The sequence below is a fragment of the Halichoeres trimaculatus genome, unplaced genomic scaffold, assembly GCF_033239565.1.
Source record: "Halichoeres trimaculatus isolate MK-OKI-2021-1 unplaced genomic scaffold, fHalTri1.1 fHalTri1_scaffold_6, whole genome shotgun sequence".
In the NCBI taxonomy this organism is placed as follows: domain Eukaryota; kingdom Metazoa; phylum Chordata; class Actinopteri; order Labriformes; family Labridae; genus Halichoeres; species Halichoeres trimaculatus.
The window spans coordinates 1,568,511-1,594,605 of NW_027437184.1; the positions used below are offsets into that span (position 1 = coordinate 1,568,511).

Consider the following 26,095-nt stretch of genomic DNA (forward strand, 5'->3'; position numbering starts at 1 on the left):
AAAGGCTAAAACATCAGCTAGGGGCAAAAACACAGGCTAAAGGCAAAAACACAGCCTAAATGCATAACAAAAGCTAAATGCTAAAAATAAGCTAAAGGCTAAAACATCAGCTAATGGCAAAAACATCAGCTAATGGCGAAAACACAGGCGTAAGGCTAAAACATTAGCTGAAACATCAGCCAGAGGCAAAATTATAGGCTAAATGCTTAACATGAGCTAAAGGCTTAAACAAAAGCTAAAGGTTTAAACATCAGCTAAAGGTTTAAACATCAGCTAAAGGCAAAAACATCAGCTAAAGGCAAAAACATCAGCCAGTAGCAAAATCACAGTCAAAGGACAAAAACACAGCCTAAATCCTAAACATGAACTAAAGGCTAAAACATGAGCTTAAGGCTAAAACATCAGCTAATGGCAAAAGCACAGGCCAAAGGCTTAAAAATGAGCTAAAAAATGGCCTGATGACAAACATTTCGGCCAGAGGCAAAATCACAGGCTGAATGCTAAAATGAGCTAAAGGCTAAAACATGAGCTAAAGGCTAAAACATCAGCTGAAGGCTAAAGCACAGGCTAAATGCTTAACACAAGCTAAAGGCTTAAACATCAGCCAGAGGCAAAAACACAGTCTTAAGGCAAAAACACAGGCTATATCCTAAACATGAGCTAAAGGCAAAAAACACAGGCTAAAGGCTAAAACATTAGCTAGAGGCAAAATCACAGACTAAAGGCAAAATCACAGGCTAAATGCTAAACATGAGCTAAAGGCAAAAACATCAGCTAAAGGCTCAAACATCAGCTTAAGGCAAAAACACAGGCTAAAGGCTCAAACATAAGCTTAAACATGGGCTAAAGGCTAAAATAACAGCTAGAGGAAAAATCACTGGCTAAATCCTAAAAATGAGCTGAAGGCAAAAACACAGGCTAAAGGCTAAACCATCAGCTAAAACATGGCCTGACAACTAAAACATCAGCCAGAGGCAAAATCACAGGCTAAATGCTAAACATGAGCTAAAGGCTCCAACATTAGCTGAAGGCAAAAACACAGCCAAAATACTTGACATAAGCTTAAGACTTAAACATGAGTTAATAGCTGAAACATAAGCTTGAGGCAAAAACACAAGCTAAATGCTCAAATACAAGCTAAAACACAAGCTTCAGGCTAACACAGGAGCTATAGGCTTCAACTCAGGCTAAGGGCTAAAACACAAGCTAAAGGCTAAAACACAGACTGCAGGCTGCATGCACTATTAACCTACTGTCAGTGAAGATGTGTGACTGTTTTTTCATTTGTTCACTAAACAAATTACTTTTTTATTCATTCTCTTTTTATTTCTTATTGTCTTTAGTTTTTTCCATGTTTTATTTGCATTTTGTCCCTTTTTTTGTTTTGAATTTGTTTTTGGGGGATTCAGGGTAAACATTTTTGTTGTCTTGTATTTTGATTTATTGGAAATAATTGGGAATGTTTTGGAGGTTGTGCTTCATGGTCTTGTTGAATAAACTGTTGCAGAGGAAAAAGCACCTGAGGGTTAATTTCCTCAAAGTTTTTTTTATTTTTCTTCAAAGCTGTCATGAGTTGCCTGATGTTACACCACACTACGATTCCCTGAAGTTCCCGTCGTATCTATAAAACCCTTTGACAGAGGCAGTCCAGTCTGGAGTCAGGGTGGAGGAGTGACGGAGACAGGAGGTGTTCAGAGGCGGTACGTCAGCTCTGAAACTGTTTCATGGTCAGATCACCGTGATTTATCACCTTCAGTGCAGAAACTTAAACCTGTGTCAGTGTTTGGTCTCTCTGTTTTCCTGTTTGTGCAGATTAAGACTTAAAGTGTTGATGCTGTATCTGTAAACGGCAACAGCTGAGGCCTGATGTTTTCCTCTGTGTCTCTCAGGATGATGGAGAACTACACCCTCAACAGCCACACTCTCCTCCTGGAGGGCTTCAGCGTCCCGAAGCAGTCCGTCTACCCTGTCTTCTTCTTCTTCCTCTTCTCCTACGTCTTCATCATGGTTGTGAATCTGGGCATCACCGTCCTGGTGTTTGTAGATAAAAACCTGCACCAGCCCATGTACCTCCTGTTCTGCAACCTGCCCTTCAACGACATCCTGGGGAACTCCATCCTGCTGCCCAGCCTGATGATGAACATGCTGCGGCCGCCGTCCGAGCGCTTCATCAGCTACCACGAGTGTGTGGTCCAGGCCTTCACCACGCACATGTTTGGCACCACTAGCCACACCGTGCTCATGATCATGGCGTTTGACAGGTACGTGGCCATCTGCAACCCTCTGCACTACGCGTCCATCATGACCAGCAGGATGGTGGTGAAGCTGACGGCGTGGGCCTGGGGCTCTGCCTTCGTTCTGGTGGGGGTCCTCCTGGGTCTGACGGTGCGTCTGAACCGCTGCAGGACTCTGATCATGAATCCTTACTGTGATAACGCCTCTTTGTTCAAGCTCTCCTGTGACAGCGTGCTCATCAACAACGTGTACGGCCTGACGTTCACCGTGGTGCTGCTCACCTCCTCCATCGGCAGCATCGTGCTCACCTACACCAAGATCACGGTGGTGTGTCTGATGAGGAAGAACAAGTCTCTGAACAGCAAAGCCCTGAAGACCTGCAGCACCCACCTGTTCGTTTACCTGATCATCGTCTTTAACGGCGTTTCCATCATCACGCTGCACCGCTTCCCTCAGCACACTTTCTACAGGAAACTCTCCACCATCTTATTTCACATCATCCCGGGGAGCCTCAACCCCATCATCTACGGCCTGCAGTCCAAAGAGATGAGGAAGTTTCTGCTTCATTTTCTGAGGCCTAAGAAGGTTTCGTCATCATGAAAGCTCAATGTTTGTGCTAATTTACACATAAATCAACATTAACTGTGATAAAAAGTGTGAAAATAAGACAGAAAACTTTGCTGTTGTACATTTTTCTGTGTCAGACTGAAGCAAAATTATCTGAGACCTGAAGTCTTTATTTTGGTAACAGCCTCAGAGTTGCTTTAACGACTCTTTAGCTGTTTTTTTGTGACATGTTTTTTATGCCAAGCACAGAGCAGTTTCTGTTGGTAAAAAAGACATAAAGCAAAGGTACATTGTTATCCTTAAAAATCCTGACCAGATAGGCACAAAACATCATAACTGCATCATTTTTAAATCAGAAATAACTACAGACATGTAAAAAGGAAAGATGTGTGTATATAAAAATAAGTGCCTCCTCTGGTATCAAAGTAAAGGGCCATTTTTGAACCTAAATTATCAACTCCAAAATAGATAAATAAAATTTCTTCACACAGAAAAGTCATAAATTTTATTTTAAGCAGATTTTGCTGAATAAAAATGATTTCCGTGCTGCTGATGGTTAATTTTTCCCCTCAGAAAAATCACAGGGCTTGGTGGCTGCAACCTGTGGACTTAAAAAATCCCATTTTTCCAAACCCTGACAGGATTTTTCTGGTTCTGGTTTTGCTTCTTAACGTGTGTCCTCTTGTGTTTTCAGCAGCGTCGCTTTAACGATTCTGTAATTCATGTTATTTTGGAGAGGTATAAAAGAGTTTAACAACCTTCAGTTTATGAACTTCATCTTTTATTCAATCATTGACTGAATAAATAGTGTTAAAGGAATTTTGCTTGGTTGGTTTTTTTTTTTTTAATACACAAAGATTTTTTTGACACAGACAGCTTGTCCATGCCACGTAGAGCACAGACAGCCAGTAGATGCCATGTGGAGCATAGACTTCAACTTTATTTCATTTTCTATGGCACTTTTCATGCAATTCTGCACCACAAAGTGCCTCACAGAAGATAAAAACAAAAAACAAAAACAAAACAAAGCCAAACAAAAAAGAAACAAAGGAATACCATAAAAAAAACCAAACCTCCAACCCCCACAAATATCCATGGATACACAGTCATATACACACTCACGCACATACACAGGCTGTTGCATATTTCTGTGTTTTCCCCTCACTCATGGTTACGAAACGCCGTCACAGAAAAAAAATTCTTTGCTACAGGGATGGGAACCTTTCACATTTGAAATGATACGGTGTCGATACCTGGTTCCTGGCAATTGGTACTGGTACTCAACGATACCAATTTCAGTACTTTTGTGTGTGTTTATGTGGTAATACATATGTATTTGTTCAATAGTATTAATCAATCAGTCTTTAGTTGTATAGCCCCAAATCACAACAAACGTAATCTCAAAACACTTTCCAGAAACATTTACAGGTCTAGACCCGTAAATGTTAATAACATTTTATTAGCAGAAACCAAACTTCAAGACCAGATAAGGAGTCTGATCTTATCTTAATCCACCATGAGTACAGGACTTTGCAACATTTAGCAAGTTACAAAGGAGAGGAACAACTTCCCTTTAACAGGCAGAAACCTCGGACAGAACCAGACTCATGTTAGACAGACATCTGAGGAGACTGATAGTAAACTTTAGTAAAATAGAACAGAATAAAATAGGATAGAATATATTTTTATTGTCATTGTAACTAGTACAACAAAATTGAAGTCACAGCAGCAATCAAGAAAACTAAAGTAAGAAAGTGTATAGAAAGTGTAAAAAGCTCCATAATAAAACAGATGCTGACAGCTTGTCCATCATTGTCCAGTCAGCCAGCCTCCACCTCCACAGGGTCCAGGACTGAGCTTCTTCAGCAGTCTGTTCAGTCTCTGTCTCCTGGATCCTGTCTGCTCACAGAAGGTGAAGCTCTTCACATGTGGCCTTGGTGTCTGCTGTTAGCTCTGTTAGCCATGTCTGTGAATAGCATGATGCTACTCTGCCCTCTGGTATTTCCTCTGTTGCTGGGTTAGCACAGCTAGCTCGTCCATCTTATTGGAGATAGATCTTACGTTCCCAATAACGATGGAGGAAGGACAGGTATAGTTTAGTATGGTATCGTATGGTATCATACGGTATCGTACAGTATCGTATGGTATCCTATGGTATCGTATGGTATCGTATGGTATCATATGTTATGTTATGGTATGGTATGGTATGGTATGGTATCATAACTTATGGTATCGTATAGTATGGTATGGTATGGTATGGTATGGTATCATATGGTATTGTATGGTATAGTATCATATGGTATGGTATCTTATGGTATGGTATTGGATCATATCGTATTGTATGGTATGGTATAGTATCGTATCGTATTTATGGTATGGTATCATATGGTATCGTATGGTAAAGTATCATATGGTATGGTATGGTATGGTATGGTATGGTATGGTATGGTATGGTATGGTATAGTATGGTATCGTATGGTATCGTATGGTATAGTATCATATGGTATGGTATGGTATGGTATGGTATACTATCGTGTCGTATTTATGGTATGGTATGGTATGGTATGGTATTGTATGGTGTCGTATAGTATGGTATCGTATGGCATCATGTGGTATTGTATGGTATTGTATCATATGGTATGGTATGGTATGGTATGGTATAGAATGGTATCGTATTTATGGTATGGTATGGTATGGTATGGTTTGGTATGGCATGGTATGGTATGGTAACTTATGGTATCGTATAGTATTGTATCGTATGGCATCATGTGGTATCGTATGGTATTGTATCATATGGTATGGTATGTTATGGTATAGTATGGTATGGTATGGTATGGTACAGTATCATATCGTATCGTTAGGTATCTTATTGTATCGTATCGTATCCAGCTTATCGGCGTATGTATTGCCTGATTAAACACAAATAACTTGCTGATAACTTGACCCAAACAGAAAAACTATGTTTCCTGACTTTCTCAACTTCTAGTTACCATCACTAGTTCAAAATGAGTGTTTATAACATTTTGACAAATAATGAGCTGGGCTCACTTCATATTCTAAAGTCAATGTTGTGTTTAACAGTGTGGCTGATGGCTAACATGACTCATGTTGTCTGTTAAAAAAATCATTCTTAACTTCTGAAAAAACATTGGAACAAAAATTCAATGGAATTTCGAATTTGACTCTCAGAAACTGATGATGGTGATAAGTTGTGCTTACTTTAACAGTAACAAAAGTTAAATCCACTCAGAAATCATCAGTTTTAACTTTAAAAACTAAAATACAGTTTTAGGAACTCAAACATTTGAGTAAACTGAATTTACTAACAGATTTTATTTTTTTGTAGATTAATCCAGTTGAGTTTCGATTGACAGAGTTTCTATTTTTTTTGTCTCTGTCTGAACTTGTTCAAAAACTATTTTTCTGCTTTCAAATTTGAATAAACATGTGCTTTACTTTAAGATCAAACTTTAAGTTTTATACTTTGTGAAACCAGCGCCCCCTTGTTGACTTGGAGTGTTCCTGTAAACTGCAGAGTTTCTGTTTCTCCCTGCGGCTAACTCTTCATGACAAACTTTCTTTCAGAGTCAGAGCTGATGAGGTTGTTTTTCAGCTTTGCAAACCCCGTGAACATGACGTCACCTTTCCTCCGGGCTCCTCTTTGGGACGATGAGGAGGATAAAACTGGGAGAGGTGACTGAGCTCTGGAGAGGAGCCTGATGAGGCTCCACGGTCTGGTCCTGGTGTGTTTGCTGCGTGTGTTACCGTAGATTTCTGTCTCATCGCTGAGATCTTCACCAGAGCTCTCAGGATGAATTTCTCTGTTTCCTCCAGACAAAGCCTGACGGAGAACCACACGGTGAACAGCCTCATCCTTCAGATGGAGGGGTTAAAAGTCACGAAGACGAGCAGGTACCCGGTCTTCATCTCTCTGCTGCTGACCTACGTCTTCATTTTGTCCGCCAACGCGGGGATCGTCTTCCTGATCTGGACGGAGCGCAGCCTCCACCAGCCCATGTACCTGCTCTTCTGTAACCTGTCCGTCAACGACATCATGGGAAACTCGCTGCTGGTTCCCCGGGTGCTCGCCGACGTCCTGGTGCCGCCGTCCGAGCGCCTCATTCACTACTACGAGTGTCTGATGCAGGCGTTCACCACGCACATGTTCGGCACCAACGCTCACACCGTGCTCATGATCATGGCGTTCGACAGATACGTGGCCATCTGTGACCCTCTGCACTACGCCGCCATCATGACGGGCAGGATGGTGCTGATGCTGACGGTGTCTGCCTGGGGCGTGGCGTTTGTTCTGGTGGCTGTTCTCCTGGGTCTGACCATCCGTCTGGACCGCTGCAGGACTCTGATCACCAACCCGTACTGCGACAACCCCTCTTTGTTCAAGCTCTCCTGCGACAGCGTGTTCGTCAACAACGCCTACGGCCTGGCGTTCACCGTGCTGCTGCTGTCGGCGTCCCTCAGCAGCATCATCCTCACCTACAGCAGGATCGCAGCGGCGTGTGTGATCAGTAAGAGTAAGTCTCTGAACAGTAAAGCCCTGAGGACCTGCAGCACCCACCTGTGCCTGTACGTCATCATGCTGGTCAGCGGGATGATCCTCATCACGCTGCACCGCTTCCCAGAGTACGCCGAGTACAGGAAGATCTCCGCCATCCTCTTCAACGTGGTCCCCGGCAGCCTGAACCCCGTCATCTACGGGCTGCAGTCCCAGGAAATCCACAAGTGTCTGACCAACATTTTCCACCTGAGGAGGGTGAAGCCGTCGCTTTAATCCAGACCTTTCTTTTTTCCAACGGACACAGAGACCAAGAGAAAAACTGGACGCCACGAGCAACCTCTGATGCTTTCTGCTCACCTTTAATCTCCTCTCTTCTTTCTGATTTTATATTTTCATCTTTAAAGTTTTGGAAATAACAAATTCAGACCAGCTCCAAATGCCTTCACTGACAGAAAATTCAGCTAGGATAAAAAAAAAATCAGTGTGAGTCGGTCCAAGCTGAAAGGTTTTAATCAACGCATGTTAATGGCATCAAAACAGGAAATGTCATTGATAAACTTTTGCTGAAGTTAGAAACAGACATAAAAGTTTCATATTATTTAATTTTTGTAATTTTTTTAGAATTCAGATCATATTTTTTTATGCCTGTTTGATCAATGACACGTTATCATTTCTATGATGTTGTGTCTTTTTTTTATCCCACTCCTTCCCTTTAGTTCAGGCATGTGATGACACATTTATGTTTATGTTTTAGAGCATTTTCTCTTCAAACAGAAAATAAATGTTTAAAATTAAAGTGTGGTTTAAAAAGCTGCTTTACCATTCTCGAGTGTCTTTGGGTGTTTCAGCACTTCCTCCAAGAAGTCAGGTCAGGGGTCGGCTCTTTGGGTTGTCAGACTACGGTCACATTAGATCAGTGGTTTTTAACCTTTTCCACCTCAGAGCTCATTTTTAAGTCTCAAAAGTTTTCAAATACTTGAAGGAGAAACAAACAAAAAATAAAAAGATACAAAAAAACAAAAAAAAACAAAACTGTTATCTACGGAAGCGTATTGCATTCACTTGAAGAAAAAAAAAAAAAAAAAACAACTCAGGTTTTTCAGAGTAATTTATTGTTCGGTTTGTTTTTTGAGGTAATTAATTTGTTTTTCTGATTAATATTTTTTATTAGTTTGTTTTTTGTTATAATTATTTCTGTTTTTATGAGTAATTTTTTGTGGTAATTAATTCTGTTTTTCTGATTAATATTTTTTTATTGTTTTTTTTTTGTTATAATTATTTCTGTTTTAATTAATTATTTTTTTTATCTGTTTTCGTGGAACTTTTTTCCTGTTTTTCGGAGTAATTTTTTCCTGAAGTATTGAGCTACTTCAAAATCCCGTGAGAATCTCCAACCTGCAGACGACTCCCGTGGATGTGTGGTGGCTCCTGTGCCCGGTCCGTACCGGGTCAAAAAAGGTAAGGTATTAGCCACACACAGGGTACAGCGTTCAACATTGCCAAGCCAATGTAGAAGCAATGCATTTTTTAATGCCACATCTTCATCTATTCCTTAAGTATTACATTGAACAATAGGCTTATATAAAATATGAGGATAAAGTTGAAAACATAACAAGGGTTTCATACCCTGTGTGTGGCTAATACCTTACCTTTATTGACCCGGTATGGACCGGTAGAAAGTTAAGAATAAGGCATATATGAGCTGAACAGGATCTCTAATCCGTGTGGGACCCAGGAGCCACCACAAATCCACGGGAGTCGTCTGCAGGTTGGAGGTTCTCACGGGATTTCGAAGTAGCTCAATACTTCAGGAAAAAAAAAAAATACTCCAAAAACCAGGAAAAAAGTAATCTGAAAACAGAAAAAAAAATTACTCATAAAAACAGAAATAATCAAAACAAAAAACAAACCAATAAAAATATTATTAATCAGAAAAACAAAATTAATTACCACAAAAAACAAACCGAAGAATAAAATACTCTAAAAAACCTGTGTTGTTTTTTTTTTTCTTCAAGTGAATGAAATACGCTTCCGTAGTTATCCCTTAAACCTTACTGAGCTTTAAAATTTCAAACATTATTTTTATATTCTGATTTTTATATATTTACACCCTTCACCCCACCCCTACCTGCACACAAAAATCTTATGTTTTGGAAATGGTTCGACAGTCCACTTGCAATACCTATACGGCCCACCAGGGGCTGCCGTCCACAGTTTGGGAACCACTGCCCTAGATTAAGGGCCAGTCCCATTTGTCACTCTTACCCATAGACAGTAAAAAAATGGATGTCCGCTTGCTCGGCTCCAAGTGAGGTTGCCGCAAAAACTGCTCCCCCTGGTGGCTGGCTGCAGTATAGGTTAAAAAATCCATCTCCCCAGTCATTCCAGATGGGCTGTGGTCAATCTTTGAAAAATTAATACTCCTGGTAGAAATGTTTCTCACGTCTGATTGTTGGTGATTTGAGGATATTATTAAAACATCTCTGAGAAACAAGACGCTTGATCCTCGCTACGTCATCACCTCCAGTCTCTCGCTGTCTGTCGTGGTCAGAGCAACTATTTCTCCTCTTCCAAAGTGGACACATTTTTACAATCTGAGGATAAACTGATGTCAGATTAGGACGACACATTCACAGCAAACTAACACCACAAGAGTAACCAGACAGCTCAGCTATGAAAAGCTAACATTAGCTTGACATAGCTTATGTAGCTGATGCAGCTCCTGAATGCAGCTTATCGGTCTAATCATTCAGGAAACACAGCCCACTGCAGTGAAGTCTGTCTGCTGCAAACCAGTCACCCTGCTCTGACATCGGTGTAGCTAATATTAGCTGTAGCTGTTGCTATAGCAGCGTTAGCTAGATCGTTATAATGAGCAATTTCAAAATACAACCAACAATTCAAAACATGGCCAATATTTACCTGGAGTAGCAAAGGATTGGATATCTGATAAAAAAAAAAAAATCATGGGAAATGAGTCAACCCCTTTGTTTACAGTGAGGTCTCTGTTTGTCTTTGTTTATAGGGATCTTTAACTCCTCCCCTTGATCCAAAGGAGAATTGGGGTTGAATTGGGATTGACCCTAATCATGGACTGAATGATATGACTTTTGACTGTTCAAGGCATTTTTGGCATCATTTAGATGTATTTTACTTCTGATGTACATTCTAAAGATTCGACTGAGGTGAAAATCAGCTCCAGTTAACGAATCAAAGGGAAAATGATTAATTACAGCCTGAAGAGTTTCAGAGAAGCACATCCTGCTGAAGTCATCAGTCAAGAGTCACTCTTTAGGCCTAAACACAGATCGTCTGAGAAGTGTTTTCCTGATTTAAGCTGGTCTACAAAGATTTCAACAGGCCACAGTCTGTGGTGTCATCTTTCCTGAATGTCCTTTGTCACTGTCTTTATGCCCTCTACTGATCAGGAGATGTAGTGCAAATACTTTAATTGTTGCTACATTAACATAACCTTCACAGGATTTCAGGCTTTGGTGGAAACACAGAAAACAATGGAAAAACAGAAACCAACAACACAATACAGAAAGCAACAACTGGTCAAAAAAACACCAAACGCTGCATCGAAGAAGCGACCATGGCCATGGCAGAGAGGAAATGTACTTTTAACTCTGAATATTTTTTTTTTAATCTTATAACTTTAACTTTTATGCTCATAATTTTTTTTAATCTCCATATTTCAATATTTTTTTATCTCATTTTTTTTATTCTCTTAATTTCAACATTTTCATCTCATAATTTAGATTTTTTATCTCCTAATTTCAACATTTTTATCGCATAATTAAGATTTTTTTATCTCCTAATTTCCACATTTTTTATGTCATAATTTTGATTTTTTTATCTCCTAATTTCTACATTTTTTATCTCATTATTTTGATTTTTTTGTCATATATTTAACATTTTTTATCTCATTATTTTTTATTTTTTATCTCATAATTTCAACATTTTTATCTCATTATTTAGATTTTTTTGTCATATATTTAACATTTTTTATCTCATTATTTTGATTTTTTATCTCATTTTTTATTTTCTATATCATAATTTTGACTTTTTATCTCATAATTTTAAATTTTATCTCATGATTTTGATTTTTGATGTCATGATTTTGATTTTTATCTTATAATTGTGAAGTTTTATGCCACAATTTTGACTTTTACCTTATAAATGTGACCTTATTTCTCAGTGTAGGCTTTGTTGATCTCATAATTTTGACCTTTTTTCCTCATAATTTTGACCTTACAATCCTATAACTTTGCCTTTCATCTCTTTGCGTCCACTTTTTAACAGGAATCATTTTCCCTTTCTGGTTCAAACCTTTTGTTGCTGTTGTTTCACCGTGTTTGCTCCTCTCAGCCTCCCTGTTTATTTGTTTGTTTAAAGATTTCACATTGAGCTGGAGAAGCTAACACGTCACTTAAACACTGAACTCACTCTCAAAGAAAGGATCTCAAAGTTGTGGCTCACAGATCCTCCAACTTCTGCTCAAACTATCCAGAGATCCCGTCGTCAGACTCCATCCTGTTCAGGAGTAATTAAAGTAACGACTCTTTTTAATGAGACTCACTTTATAATCGTTGGTAATGAAGCTTTAATTAGAGATCAAACATGATGCAGGATGCTGTTTCCTTAGAAACTAAGACAATTATCTTCCTCAGGTTTGCTGTTTCTGCTTGTTAGCGCTCACAAAGGTCACGAAAAAACTCCCTTTTGGATTCTTCCTCTATCACGAGAACAATTAACATTTTTATCGTGAGGGATGTGATGATGTTTGTCTCATTTCTAATCTCAGAAAAACACTCAGCGGTGCTTCAAAAGGTGAAACGCAGACCTCTGAAGAAGCTCCTGAACTGAACCGAGCTGCAGAGTCTGAGTCAGACGTTCAGGTAAGAGGATTTTCTCACCTTAAAGCTCCTGCTCTGATACTTCTGCTTTTTTACAGACAAATGTAAAGAAAAGATGGTTTTAGTAAAGGTGCTTGTTTTATTCTCTGCTGTTTGTCTCTTCTGACCTTTAAACAATCTGTGAAGCTTTAATCTTTGTGGAAAAACACATAAAAACATATTTTCTCTGCGTTAACAGACAAACTGCTGTTTGTGTCGGCTGAGGAGAGATGGAGCTTTTTCCATTTGACTCCTCGACTGAAAACCCCAGAGGTCTGTGAGTGTTTCTCAGATTTTCATCACATGTTATTGATTTTTTAAAATTCTGCTTTGATGATGATCTGTTTAATATTCAGGGTAATATTATAAAAAATGATACAGAAGTTTATTTTTAGGTAAATATTGGCTTCGTGTGGCTTGTACATCAAACATCATGACTCTGTTTTTGGACTTTAGATGCACTTTTTTTTTTTCTTCCAACTCCTGATGCCAATTTGTTGCATTCAAAATGTTTAAAATGTGGTTTAACGTAAGAGATTTGTCATTTTATTTTGTGTTAAACATTTTAAAATTTCTGAAATGATAAAAAAGAAATTAGCAATTTCCTGTTTTTAAGAGAACAAAACTTTGATTTTATTCTGTCCTGTGTCAGCTTACTTTGTGTTACTTTAATTTCCTGAACATAAAACAAAATTAAGAAAAAAAAAAAAAGGAAAATTTAGAATATTAATCTACCTGTAATGCTTTCAATCTGGTAACAGAGATTTTTTAACTCACCTTCAGTGCATGAGGTGAATTATTTCTCAGTATTGCTGTTTTGATTCTGCCTACAAATGTTTAGTTTATTTATTGTCAAATTTAATATTTCAGTTTCAGTACTTTCAACTTAAAAAAGGTATTCAGACTTTAATGTTTAAGTTCCTGTCAGCTTAGTTTTTCTGCTTCACTCAAAGATGCTTTTAATGTGTCTTCACTCGCAGCACAAACTGGAATCTCAGCGACTGTTTCTGCCTTAATCACAGTAAAAAAACATCTTTTTCTCTCAATATGAGCCACAGTCATGATAAATCCAGAAAAAAAAATCTTAATTCAAGATATTAAAAAACTCATGAGAAACACAAGGAGCAATCAAACAGGAGGGAAACACATGGGTTGTTTTTCAAATTGCCTACTACAGACATGTGAATGTAGTCTGTAGTAGGCAGTACATACTACCTACTACTTTTGCTCGTAGTCTGTAGTCTGACTGTTCTGTTGGGCCTGTTTTGTAGTAAACTACTCTGGTTTTTGGTTTCAGAAGCTACAGATGATGTTGGGTTTTTTGCCTTTATCATAAATGTACAAAACGAGCAATTGGCAGATCTTGGCATTTGGGTATTTTGTTTATCATATCAAACAGAATCATCATTCTTGATTTCTAATCTTACACCAAAAGTTATATCGTTTACTGAAAAATATATATAAAAATAAATCTGAAAGGGATTTTTATTTTTTACACCTGATGGAAAAACAACTTCTATATAATCCACATATGGTTTAAAAAGTAAATAAGGGATTTATATAGGGATGGGTACCAAGTTAGTTATTATATAGTTATTATTTCTATAGGTGCTGACCGACTTCTGTCAAAAGTACTGCATACCGATTCACATAAAATCAAAAGGTACCATGTTTAGGTACCTAAATCCATCCTTGTTACTGTAAGGAAGTGGAAGAGTAGGAGATTTTCCATGCTGGACATGAACACAGCATTGCAAGGTTACAAACTGAAGATTGAATATGTTAAACTGAAACATTTGTATATTTTATTGTAAAAATTGATATTTCTTAAGCACATTTACACAAAAAAGTACCGTGCATTGGTACCGTTGAGTACCCGTACCAATTGCCAGGTACCGTGCATTGGTACCGTATCATTTCAAATGTGAAAGGTTCCCATCCCTAGATTTATATGGGCTTATATGGGCAAGATTTACGGATGTTTCCTCTCATCATTTCACTTCTATCTCACGGATGGTCAAACGTTGGTGTTGTGTTGTAATTATAGTGCTGATTAATTCCAGTAGATGGCAGTAAATCACCAAAACCTGCCACCGCATAGACTAACAGCGTTAGCGCCGTGCATTGTGGGAAACAGTTTCCCAGGTAGACTGGTCTGTCGCAGTCAAACATTCAGGGATTTTTAGTAAACTGCAGGTTTTACGAGTTTTCACACACTGACGACTACAGACTGAGCTTCAGCCTAAATAGTAGGAACTGCTACTGTAGTAGGCGGTTTGGAAAACAGCCAAGGAAAACTAAACCAAACAGAGAAACTAAAAACAGAGACGAGATAAAAGGAAAATGAAACTTAGAAATCGTCAAAAAGCGAATCAACCCAATCATCACGAATTAGAAGACAAGAAAGACACCTGAGTTATTTCAAATGTGTGATAAAAAACAAACAAAAAACAGTCGCTTGAGTGAGAAAATTAAGTATGTCAAGTTCATTAAAATAAGAATGTCTTAACTTTTCTTGGACTATTTGCAGATTTTTTTCTCACTAATAGCGTTTTAGACCTCGTATTTATCTCTTAACATCTTCAATTAACACTTTTTTGGGACATTTTAGGTTGATCTGTCACATATTTTAGCCTTATCCACATGTAGCCGGATATTTTCAAATAAAAATTTTCTCCTCATTCGTTTCAAAATACTTACGTCCATATGTAGTTGGCAAATCTTCCAGTTTAAGGCACGCCACACCCAGAACTCTGTTTTCCCCATAGTCTGTATAAAACATGGACCTAGCCTCTGCGACGTCACCCGTCTGTTCCTGAAACCGTGAAATGGCGCCAACCCACGGATGCAACCACATTCACTATGACCCCGGCTGTTAGTTTTTCTTTGAACAGCAACAGGACGCCCAGCGGTCACGTGACCTGAGCTGTGCCTCTGATTGGACAATCAAACGATCCTGATAACTTCTTAACCACAGAGATAGAAAGCCGTTTTTTAAACCAGGCTGTAAATATTTTTAATGGCGTAAAAGTCAGTTTTTATGTCTGGGTGTGTACGTGACTTCAGGTCTTTCTGCGGCCAACCTCAAGCAGATTCTCGACGAAAAGTGACTTTTAGCACTTCCTCACAGGCTTCATTTTTACTGACCAGATGTTGCCCCTTGGTTTGTCCAGCGTCTACATGAAACCAGAGTTTTCCAAAATCTTAACTTTGGCAGAAGTTTTCAGAAAACGTCGTTTTTAGTGACATAAATCTCCCCCTAACGATCAAAGTCGGCAGGTACAGCGTGTGATGTCACGTGTACCAGAGCACAGCCAATCAAGACGCGAGCTGGCTCAGCTGACTGAGCAAAGAGGAAGTGAGAAATCTATCTGTAACACCTGTGATGACTTGCTCACCTCCAACTCGCAACAACCCACAACTTTTTCTCTAATCGTTTTTCTCTTTTTGTGTGTTTTTTTTTTAATTTTAGAGGCTGAAAACAACCACCATTGCTTTTTCACGCTCATCTGTCATGTTTGTTTACTCTGAAGTCACGTTTTACTAGATTCTGAATATTGAGTCAGTCAAACACGGACTCACCTCACTCTTCCAGGAGCTCACCTGTCCCTGTCGACCAATCAGAGATCCAGCTCAGTGAACACCACCTGGGAGCCTGATGCTCCGCCCTTCTTCGTCATCCAGGGCCTGGCCAACCTCGGGGGGGAGAAGATGATCCTGTTTGTGGTCCTGCTGCTGGGTTACGTCATCATCCTGGCTGGAAACAGCATGATCATCTTTGTGGTACGGATCAAATCTGTCCTGTCGGTGCTGCCTCCGCCTAACGAAGGTGGAGTTACCTGACGCTAACGTTTCATTTCTGCAGGTGTTGACCGAACCCAAACTCAGCTCCCCCATGTACTTCTTCCTCTCCAACCTGTCCTTCGTGGACATCGTCTTCACCACCACCACCATCCCAAACATGCTGGCTGGTTTCCTGGTCCCGATGAAAACCATCTCCATCTCTGGCTGCTTCCTCCAGATGTACTTCTTCATCCAGTTAGCCGTCACCGGCCGCGCCATCCTGACCGTCATGGCGTACGACCGCTATGTGGCCATCTGCAACCCGCTGCGCTACACGGCCATCATGACCCGGCCCACCCGGGTGCTCCTGGTGGCAGGAGCCTGGGGCTTTGGCACCTTCTGCACGATGCCGCCCTGCTCCATGGCGTGGGATCAGACCTACTGCGTGAACGTGGTGAGACACGGCTGGTGCGACCTGTCCTCTGTGAGACGCCTGGTGTGCGCCGACGCCTCAGTGGACAACATTGTGTCCATTTCCTTTGCCTTAGTGGCTCTGCTGACCACAGGAGTCCTCATACTCACCTCCTACGTCCTGATTGGTGTTTCAGTATCCAGGATGGGCGTCGGTCAGGGGCTGAAGGCCGTAACGACGTGTGCCGCCCACCTGACGGTGGTTTCCATCTCCTACAGCTCGGCAGCGTTTGTTTACATCTCCTACCGAGTTGGAAACTTTTCTCCAGAGGTAAGACAACGATTTAAACTATCCAAACAGGTCGTTCAGAAAAAGTGATTCAATCAAACAAAGACGATGAAATCAGTGTCAGTGTCAGCGTCAGCACACACCCACTGCCTCCGACTGTGGCGACGTGAACACACTCGCTAACCCAGCAACCACTTTTACCATCACGTTTCTACGTGGGAGAGACTCTAGAACCGTGCACCTGACTTAGCATGTTAGCACAAGCTAATCACAGGTATTTGACACATACCTGGTTAGCATAAAGCTAACTCACGTCGCTCTTCTCCAAGTTCCTGAAAGCAAGTGAAAGTCGAGCCAAGCTTTACCCTTATTTAGGAAATAGCTTCTTCTTTAAAGAGTTTTGTTTCCCTTAGTTATTTTTACTTCCTCCTAGGTATGTCCGCTACGTAGCTGCTCTGATTAGCTTCTCCCACTCACTAATCAACACGCAAAGTCACTTTACACCGGGCACTCAATGATTGGCTGATGTAACCACGTTTACATTCCTCCCAGAGATGTCCCGGTACAACCACAACATCAACATCCAGGCAGAGGAGGGGGTTGTGGCAGACACAGACACTGACACACATGTAAAGAAGCCTGTAGCAGAAAATTGAGCATGATAATTCCTGTTAACTCTGAATTTTTTTTAATCTTATAATTTCAACTTTTATGCTCATAATTTTGATTTTTTTTATCTCCAAATTTCAACATTTTTATCTCATTGTTTTTATTTTTTATCTCCTAATTTTAACATTTTTTATCTCCTAATTTTAACATTTTTTATCTCATAGTTTTGACTTTTTATCTCATAATATCAAATTTTATCTCATGATTTTGATTTTTATCTTATAATTGTGAAGTTTTATGCCACAATTTTGACTTTTACCTTATAATTGTGACCTTATTTCTCAGTGTTGGCTTTGTTGATCTCATAATTTTGACCTTTTTTCCTCATAATTTTGACCTTACAATCCTATAACTTTGCCTTTCATCTCTTTGCATCCACTTTTTAACAGGAATCATTTTCCCTTTCCCTTTTGTTGCTGTTGTATCACCGTGTTTGCTCCTCTCGGCCTCCCTGTTTGTTTGTTTGTTTAAAGATTTCACATTGAGCCAGAGGAGCTAACATGTCACTAAAACACTGAATTCACCCTCAAAGAAAGGATCTCAAAGTTGTGACTTGCAGATCCTCCAACTTCTGCTCAAACTTTTTATTTCTAACCAGCCATAGTTGATCTCAGTAAATTCGGTTCAACAAACTGTCGTTTTCTAATCCGTCCAGGTCCGTATCGTTGTGTCTGTGCTGTACGCGGCGCTGACTCCTTTCCTGAACCCCATCATCTACAGCCTGAGGAACAAGGAGCTGAGAGAGTCCATCAGGAAGACTCTGACCAGGATCAGACCTGGTGCCGTGTTACCCACAAAAGACTGAAACTCCACGTCCTGAACCGAGGAACGAAGAGACCGTTTGTGTTTATTACAGGAGTACAAAATGAAAATACAGTCACTTTATCACAGGATACACATTTAAAACTTCAGGGCAAAATAAAAGTTATTTACAGTTCACAAAATATTAAAGTGTCTTTCTTAAATTTCATTTGACAGAGTAGAAAATATCACAATACGGCAGATATTTTAGACTTGATACAGAGATCACACACACAACAAACTCAGTCCTCTTGATGAGTTTGACCAACAACAGTCTGAGGCCTGAACCACACTGATACGGATATATTCCTAAACGCGCATTTTTCTGTCCGATTGGGCCTCTCAACCACACGAACACGGCGATTTCGCCCACATAGAGAGGGAGATTTTTAAAAACGGATAAAGAAGTGAAGAAATAAAAAAAATATCCGGTTGAGTGGATCCGTGTAGCGGTGTTTAACGGAGCTGGTGTTGACGCGATGACGTCAAGCGCCTAGCAACAAGTCACTGTGTTTGACTGTGCATGCTCATAACGTTCTTCTTCTATGGTTTTCACATTTTGCTAACCTGCCACTTATTGGCCAGGCATGGCGTTGCAGGCTTCAGATGTGATCGTTTACGTTTGGCCTCTTCGTATGGACAGAGATATTTCTGTGGTGTGGACGGAGATTTTTTTTGTAAATGAACACAAAGATATCCGATCAAAAAAATATCCATATACGTGTGGTTCAGGCCTGAGTCTGCCTCCTTTTTCTTTCCCTCCTCTGAGCAAACCTTTAGAGACACTTTCATTTGTGTGTACGTTGATAACAACAACAAGCGCTGATGGCGTGATGTCAAGACCCGGGGAAGTGGTCTGAGCACGGTCTGAGACCTCCCAGCACCAGGCAGACGGGTTTCGATCTGAGAGTCAGAGAAGTACACGGTGAACGGACCTGGTCTCCAGCTGCAGCGGTGTGAAGACCTGGATCCGGTGGTTTTCATGTGAACCTGTAGGAGGAGGGGACAGGGGATCTGGTGGGCGGGGTGAGACAGCCGTTGTATGTGGGGGGGCTGGTGTAGCAGGGCGGGTTGTCGAGTTCAGGAGGAGATTCAAAGCTGTTGCTGGAGGAGTCATCCATGGAGGGATCCTGCAAAACAGGACAGATAAAAACCTGCGCAAAAATCAAAGTTCAGATCTGATCTCAGAGTTTAATCACCGACGACCACACACCTTCTGCTGCAGGATGTAGAGAGACGTCACAGCGTTTATCCCGTTGTGCTCGGGCATCTTTGGAAGCAGGTCGTCTACTGAGAAAAGACATTTTCACCAAACTGCAGCTTTAATATAAAAACAGTCCAGGATGAAAACCCCGTACCTGTGTGATTGACGGGGGAGTGACGGCAGCGGTCGTAGGATCTGGAGAGAGGTTTTCGAACTGGAGGTTTTGACCTGAAAAAAGCAAACAGTCACAGTTCATATTACTAAAATTATTTTAAATGAACTACCTTTCCAGATCAAAGTTGTGGGTTTGAGCCTGAAACCACATCCTGATGTCGTACTTTTTGGAAGGGGTCCAGCAGGCACAGACTGTGACCAGCGTGATGAGGAGGAAGATGCCCCCTGTGGAGAGGATGATGTAGAGGGAACTTCTTCCTGAGAGGAAATGTAAAATTAGGAGTGAAATCCAAACATATAGTTATTATTACTCATTTACAAATCCAGGACAGAAAGACTCTGAGGAGTGATAAAGTTGTATAAACACCACAGACTTCAGGAAACTAAGCTGTATCTACTAAAACAAGTATGGAAATACATAAGCAAACAACAATAAAAAATAATTTGAGCAATATTATCAAGATTATATCAAATTCAAGTGTTCTTAAAAAAAAATTGAAATTTTTTAAATTGAAAAAAATTTGAATTTTTTTAATTTGCAAATCTATTTGCAAAAGTTTTTTTTTTTTTTTTTTTACCTTTTTTCAAAATTTTAAATGTTTTTATTATTATTTTTTTTTAGCTTTTTTGTTTTACTGTGAAAAAATATGTGTTTTGGGTTCTTTGTAAAAAATATATGTAGGAAAAACACTTCTTTTGAGGTATTCTTATTATGGCAAAATTCTATTTCTATAAACAAAAAAAAAAACCTTTTAGTGTTTCTATTATTTAATTATTTATTATTTCATTTATTGCAAGGAATTCAAACAATACATTTACCAAGTCAGTACTGTGAAAGAAAAAATGATCACAGCTTGAACTTAATATATATTGTTTTAATTTGAGTAAAATCCCCTAGTGTTTACTCAAATGTTGAAAACTTGTATTTTTTCCCTAACTCCGATTTATTACATGTGAATGTACATTGTGGTTTTATACTTGGTTTACGTGTGTTTCCAAAGCTTTCCTTTGCAGATTCAGTAAGTAAAGAGGCATCAATAAACAGATTACAAATATTACAGTAGTTATGGTTAATGTGATGTCAGTAATGTTAGCCTGACAGGTGAGGGCGCCGCTGTTCAACACTGACAGTGACAAACAGACCGTTTCAGTTCAGTTCAGCGTATGCAGACTAGGAAAGCTGGGTCCTCTGCCCCTGAAGGTGGGACCATAGACTGTTTATAGAATGGACAGCATGGCTCCCCCATTTATCATTGTACGTTTTTATTTTTAAAGCCTAAATTTCCTCGTCACAGGCGCCACCATTGGTAGCAGTTGTGCAGCCAGAGTCTCAGCAGTAGAGACTGTGAGGGATTCTGGGAGAATCTGAGTGGAGCTGGGTGACAAAAATAATATATATTTTTTCTTTCTAGAGTCTAATCACTTCTTGACTCTACCTCCAGACATACTTTACAATCCCAGAAAAAAATACACAAGAACAGCAGCTTTCAATAATCGTTCAACGTGACGTAAAGCCTCGTTTTTAGCCTCTAATAACTAGTGAAAATGAAACTTTGCAGAAAAAGGAGGGCTTTAAAACAAGACAGCCAAATGATATCTTCAAATCACCACAACAATCAGACGTGAGAAACATTTCTACCAGGTGTATTAATTTTTTTAAGTTTGACCACAGCCCATCTGGAATGACTGGGGAGATGGATTTTTTGACCTTTAGTGCAGCCAGCCACCAGGGGGAGCAGTTTTCGTGGCGACCTCACTTCAACATGATATCCATTTTTTTACAGTCTATGGTTGGGACACACTGGGCATGGCAAATCAGGCCTTAAATTCAGCTCAGAAAGCCACCAGCCCTCAGGGGACGAGGAAAGTATGTCATCTGAATTGAGCCACTGTCGTTTTGATTTTTCCATGATTAAATTGATTTCCTTTTCATTTCCAAACACGTTGGATTCTGTTGAGAAAATACGAACCAAAAAAATTTAAGAAATTTTTGATTTATGGTCATTTGTTTTCCCTAATCTCCCATGTAGAGGATCTACAGCGCTCAGCTGTGGCTCTGTACGGATGTTTCTGTCACTAAGTGTTAACGTCTCTTCTGTAACTCTAACTGAATAACAAACAGGTCTTACTGTAGACGCTCAGCCTCAGAGGCAGACTGCTCACGTTCCCCACAGGGTTTCCCACCGTGCAGCTGTAGATGTCGTCGTCCGCCATCAGCACCCTGGTGATGGTCAGAAGCTTCTGGTCAGGTGACAACAGGAACCTCGTCATGTTGGACACGGGCTTTCCTCCTTTAAACCACCGGTACGTAGTCCTGGTCCCGTTGTCGTGGGAACAGTTGAGGACGACGTTTTCACTGAGCTCGAGCACTGATGAAGACTCCATGTGGATGAAGGGCCTGGAAATGGATTCTGGGAACAGGAGTTTCACCCAGACGTTAGAGTTAACCAAAGCTTTAAGACAAAATAAAAACACTGCTTCTCCTACCGTCCACGGTGAGAGTGATGCTGCCCTCTCCTGTGAAGGTGTCATCAGTGATGGAGATCTCCACGTCATACGTCCCGTCATCAGAGAGTCTCAGGTTGTGGAGAAGCAGAGTCCCATTTTCAAATACCAGGATCCGGTCCCGGTACTCGGGCCTCAGGGTCCCGATGATGTCCGTTCCAATGGACTGGACCACAGTGATGGACTTCTCCCTCCTGAGCTGCCACTTAATGACCGGCAGGTCCAGGCTGAAACTGCTGTACCGGACTGACAGCAGGGCCTCGCCCCCCACTGAGCCCACCATGAGCGTGTTGGGGATGGTCATGTTCACAGCCAGCACGCCACCTGCAGGGACAGATTCAACAAACGGTGGGGGAGTGGATGATTTCAGGTATTTTTTATCACGCAGGAAGAGATACAGTAGCTAAAGTGGGGAAAATAAGTATTGAACGCGTCAACTTTTTTTCTCATCACATTTATTTCCAAAGCTGCAATTCAAACTAAATTTCTCCCAGACATTGGTATTAACTCCAATAATCCACACATGAAAAGAAATCACAACGTTCAGGTCCATAAATAATGATTGATTTTCTTTTTCTGAAACCATTTGAGAGTCAACTTTGCCGTGTGCTTTGGATGGTTGTCCTGCTGGAAGGTCCAGCCACGTCTCATCTTCATCATCCTGGTGGATGGCAGCAGATTCAGATCAAGAATTTCCCCATACATGGCTCCATTCATTGCTCCGTCAGTTATATGAAGTTTGCCAACACCATGAGATGAGAAACAACCCCATGCCATGATGCTTCCACCTCCAAACTTCACTGTTGGTGTAGTGTTTTTTGGCTGATGTGCAGAGCCATTTCTCCTCCAAACATGGTCTGTAGTATGACAGCCCAAAAGCTCAATTTTGGTCTCATCTGACCAGACAACATTCTCCCAGTATTCTACAGGCTTGTCAAGATGCTGTTTAGCAAACTTTAAACCAGCTTCAACATGCCTTTTCTTGAGGAATGGAGTCTTGCGGGCTGAGCGTCCATAGAGGCCATGGGGGTGGAGTGCATTGCCTGTTGTTTTCTCTGTAACAATCGTACCTGCTGCCTCCAAGTCTTCCTGGAGCACTTTCAGGGTGGTCCTTGGCTGGTTGAGTCCTCTTCTGACTATCTCTCTGACTCCCTGGTCAGAAATCTTCAAGGAGCTCCTGTGCGTGGCCTGTTGATGGTAAGGTGGTGCTTCTTCCACTTGTGAATAATGGCCCCAACGTGCTGACTGGAATATTCAGGTGCTTTGATATAAGTCTGTAACCAGTTCCATTCTGATGCTGAGCAACAATCAGGTTGTGAATGTCTTCAGAGAGCTCTTTGCCTTTACCCATCATGAGGTGTGTGCTATTTAACTGCTTGGTGAAAAAAACACCTTTTTTATAGGACCATCAATTTGCTCTAGCCCAGCTGATGTTGGTTTGCACTAATTGGAAGTTCAAGTAATAACTACTGACAGATTTCAGGTGGTATGGTGCATTTCCTGTCCAAAGTATACAGCCTTTCCATGGTGTGTTCAATACTTTTTTCCTGTGTTATCGTACTTAATTCACCATAATCATTATTTATGGACCTGAACGTTGTGATTTCTTTTCATGTGTGGATTATTTGAGTTAATACCAATGTCTGGGAGAAATTTTGTTTGAATTGCAGCTTTTGAAATAAATGTAATGAGAAAAAAGTCGATGTATTCAATACTTATTTTCTCTACTGTATGTGGCGGCCTGTGCGGGCACCACGCCCCGTCACTGCTTGCATGGCACATCCACAGCGCCATGGCAACAGCTGTCAGTCCTCGGGATGGGCCAGCATGAGCCAACAAAAGCTGCGATTGTTGCTTAAATTTCCTTCTTGGCAGTTCATGAAAAGAGCACTGGGGGCAATCCAGATGCCATGCTAGCTCTGCAGAAACAGAGCAGCTCAGTGGCTCTGCTGCTAACTGCTAACCGCTAACAACAGCAGGACAGAGATGAGACGCAGCTGAAATAACCAAATATCTGAAAACACTCGTCTGGTATCGGCCGGGGGGACAATACTGTATAAGTTACAGAGAGTGTCCACAGGACTGTAAAAGCGCCCACGCTGCCAAAGCAATCCAACACCCAGCAACAAATACCAGCTTTGTGATGTAACGTTGGGTCAGAGCTTTGACACTTTAACCCTCTGCTGTCAGAGGATATCACTGAAATACATGCATAACGCTAAATCCAAAGATCTCCTCTTATAATATTGTGTCTAAACTCTAAAGTCATCCTTTTTTTAATTTGTAATAAGTGTGCATTTTTATAAATAACCAGGTTACATTTCTTCCACCCCTCTGTTTAAATTATCAATGCAAAACAACTGCATCTGTGTCTGTACTTAAAATATTTACATTAAAATAAAAATAACCTTTTTAAGCACAATTTTGTGAAAATCTGCAAAGTTACATAAAAACTAAAATAATATGTATCTTAAAATATCACTTTTATTGTACCAGTCAAACCAAATTAGATTTACTTTGTTGAGAAAGTTGCAAAAAGTAAGCTATGCATGAAGTAAATCATTCAGACACTTCATGTAAACAAGCCTGAGCAACATCAGACCAATGTCAGGAAAATAAACAATTAAGTCAATTTAGATCAGGACATTTCAAAGCAGGCTCGAAGTAAAGGATGTTACGCACCTGAATCGAAGGAGGCGACACAAATAAGCAAAAAAATATGTGAAAATACTCCAGGTTTGAAAGGAGCCTCGACGTCTGCCTTCATTTTGGGTCCCAAGCTTTGTTTTCCTCTCAGACAAGCTGCATGATTTGCAACTGGGCAGGACGGAGAACACAGTCAGTCATTCAGACTCTGCTGGGACTGAGTACATGTTGTTCTCCAGCGCAGATATAACAGGACGACAGTGTGAGAGTGTGTGGATGACCCTTTTGTACCTTTATTTAGCTTCATGGTGTTATCGCACAAAAAAAGAAAAAGAAAAAAATGAGATGAAGAGATCGTCTGAACAATAAATTAAAAAGTGTCTCTAAAACGTCTGAGATTAAAAAAAAGAAAGAAGGAGAAGAAAGAAAAGACTTATTTCCTGATGGAAAAGAAGAAAGCTTTAACTCCCTTCAAGTTTCATCAGTTTTCACTCTTTAAAGACACTGAAACACAGACTTCCTGAATGCCACTGTTTTAAGCGATGACTTCCTGACTTGCTTTCTGTTTGCTGTTTCCATGTGAAGCTGCCATTCTTGTGCAGGTCTCCCTTGAAAAATAGATCTTTTCTTAACTGGACTAACATGGTTAAATTAAAGTAAAGTAAATACATTTGTTGCTGTATGATTTAAAAAGAGAAGAATACTGATCACTCTGCTATGGCTGAAAACTAAGATGGTCCAGCTCTACTCGATACGGTGGCCTTGAAGTGCAAAGCACAACAAAAATTAATAAACCCAACAGCATAAGCTACCTGAAGAGGTAGGTGCTGGTGGTCAACATGAGTCATCACTGATTGGATTAGAGGGAGGACTTGTGTGAGGTTGTGTTTGTGCCAGCAGAAACTGAATTAGAAATAAAATATTGAATTTGAAAAGCATGATGTGAAATGGAATTAAATGTTTTGAAAATTCATTTATTGTTTTAATTGATTTTTTAATTATTTTTTTTATTTATAATTGGATTTATTTTTTAATTAAATTATTCTGAATTGAATTATTTTTAAATCTAATTTATATTTTTTATTCAATTTTATTTCTTTAATTAATTTGTTTTTTTAATTGAATTATTCTGAATTGAATTATTTTTAAATCTAATTTTTTATTTAATTTTATTTCTTTAATTAATTAATTTTTTTAATTGAATTTTTTGATTGAATTTGTAACTGTATTTTACCGATGAAAATTTAACTCTTTTTATACTTTCAATCCAAAAACACAGAATTGCTCGATTAGTCTCCCAGGCACAGGCACAAGACGACGTAAAGTTGGTCGTGTCGCTCTGAATTAAAATAAGTTCGTAAAACTGAATCTGCTTTTTGTGAATTATAATTGAATTA

At 39.9% G+C, this 26,095-nt stretch overlaps 4 protein-coding genes across 4 annotated transcripts; 3 read left to right on the plus strand and 1 right to left on the minus strand.

Moving 5' to 3' along the window:
- Positions 1–1,625: 1,625 nt before the first annotated feature.
- LOC141791558 (olfactory receptor 8G17-like) lies at positions 1,626–2,835 on the plus strand. Its single transcript, XM_074672120.1, has 2 exons — positions 1,626–1,700; positions 1,890–2,835. Exon 2 carries the CDS (start codon positions 1,891–1,893, stop codon positions 2,833–2,835), a length of 945 nt encoding a protein of 314 aa, XP_074528221.1. The 5' UTR covers positions 1,626–1,700; position 1,890.
- Positions 2,836–6,613: 3,778 nt separating this feature from the next.
- Positions 6,614–7,591, plus strand: LOC141791710 (putative olfactory receptor 52L2). The gene has a single exon (XM_074672350.1). It carries the CDS (start codon positions 6,614–6,616, stop codon positions 7,589–7,591), a length of 978 nt encoding a protein of 325 aa, XP_074528451.1.
- A 4,350-nt stretch (positions 7,592–11,941) lies between these two features.
- On the plus strand, positions 11,942–18,173 carry or6at1 (odorant receptor, family 6, subfamily AT, member 1). The gene is made up of 5 exons (XM_074672351.1): positions 11,942–11,991; positions 12,126–12,219; positions 15,841–15,999; positions 16,082–16,741; positions 18,024–18,173. The coding sequence occupies exons 1-5, from the start codon at positions 11,942–11,944 to the stop codon at positions 18,171–18,173; spliced, it is 1,113 nt and encodes a 370-aa protein (XP_074528452.1).
- Positions 18,174–18,568: 395 nt separating this feature from the next.
- On the minus strand, positions 18,569–24,923 carry LOC141791530 (hepatic and glial cell adhesion molecule-like). Its single transcript, XM_074672083.1, has 7 exons — positions 24,735–24,923; positions 22,035–22,376; positions 21,677–21,958; positions 19,712–19,805; positions 19,528–19,601; positions 19,383–19,456; positions 18,569–19,299 (listed from the first exon to the last, which is right to left on the minus strand). Exons 1-7 carry the CDS (start codon positions 24,817–24,819, stop codon positions 19,150–19,152), a joined length of 1,101 nt encoding a protein of 366 aa, XP_074528184.1. The 5' UTR covers positions 24,820–24,923; the 3' UTR covers positions 18,569–19,149.
- Between the last annotated feature and the right edge of the window lie 1,172 nt (positions 24,924–26,095).

Bases quoted from the DNA above. Each gene is read 5' to 3' on its own strand.
- LOC141791558 (XM_074672120.1), top strand. From the start codon at position 1,891: ATGATGGAGAACTACACCCTCAACAGCCACACTCTCCTCCTGGAGGGC.
- LOC141791710 (XM_074672350.1), top strand. From the start codon at position 6,614: ATGAATTTCTCTGTTTCCTCCAGACAAAGCCTGACGGAGAACCACACG.
- or6at1 (XM_074672351.1), top strand. From the start codon at position 11,942: ATGATGCAGGATGCTGTTTCCTTAGAAACTAAGACAATTATCTTCCTC. The intron at 11,992-12,125 runs GTTTGCTGTTTC...TTCTAATCTCAG, and splicing joins AAGACAATTATCTTCCTCAG to AAAAACACTCAGCGGTGCTT. The intron at 16,742-18,023 runs GTAAGACAACGA...TAATCCGTCCAG, and splicing joins TTGGAAACTTTTCTCCAGAG to GTCCGTATCGTTGTGTCTGT.
- LOC141791530 (XM_074672083.1), bottom strand. From the start codon at position 24,819: ATGAAGGCAGACGTCGAGGCTCCTTTCAAACCTGGAGTATTTTCACAT. The intron at 21,959-22,034 runs GTAGGAGAAGCA...TCCTGTTCCCAG, and splicing joins CATCACTCTCACCGTGGACG to AATCCATTTCCAGGCCCTTC. The intron at 19,806-21,676 runs GTAAGACCTGTT...ATTTCCTCTCAG, and splicing joins TCTGAGGCTGAGCGTCTACA to GAAGAAGTTCCCTCTACATC.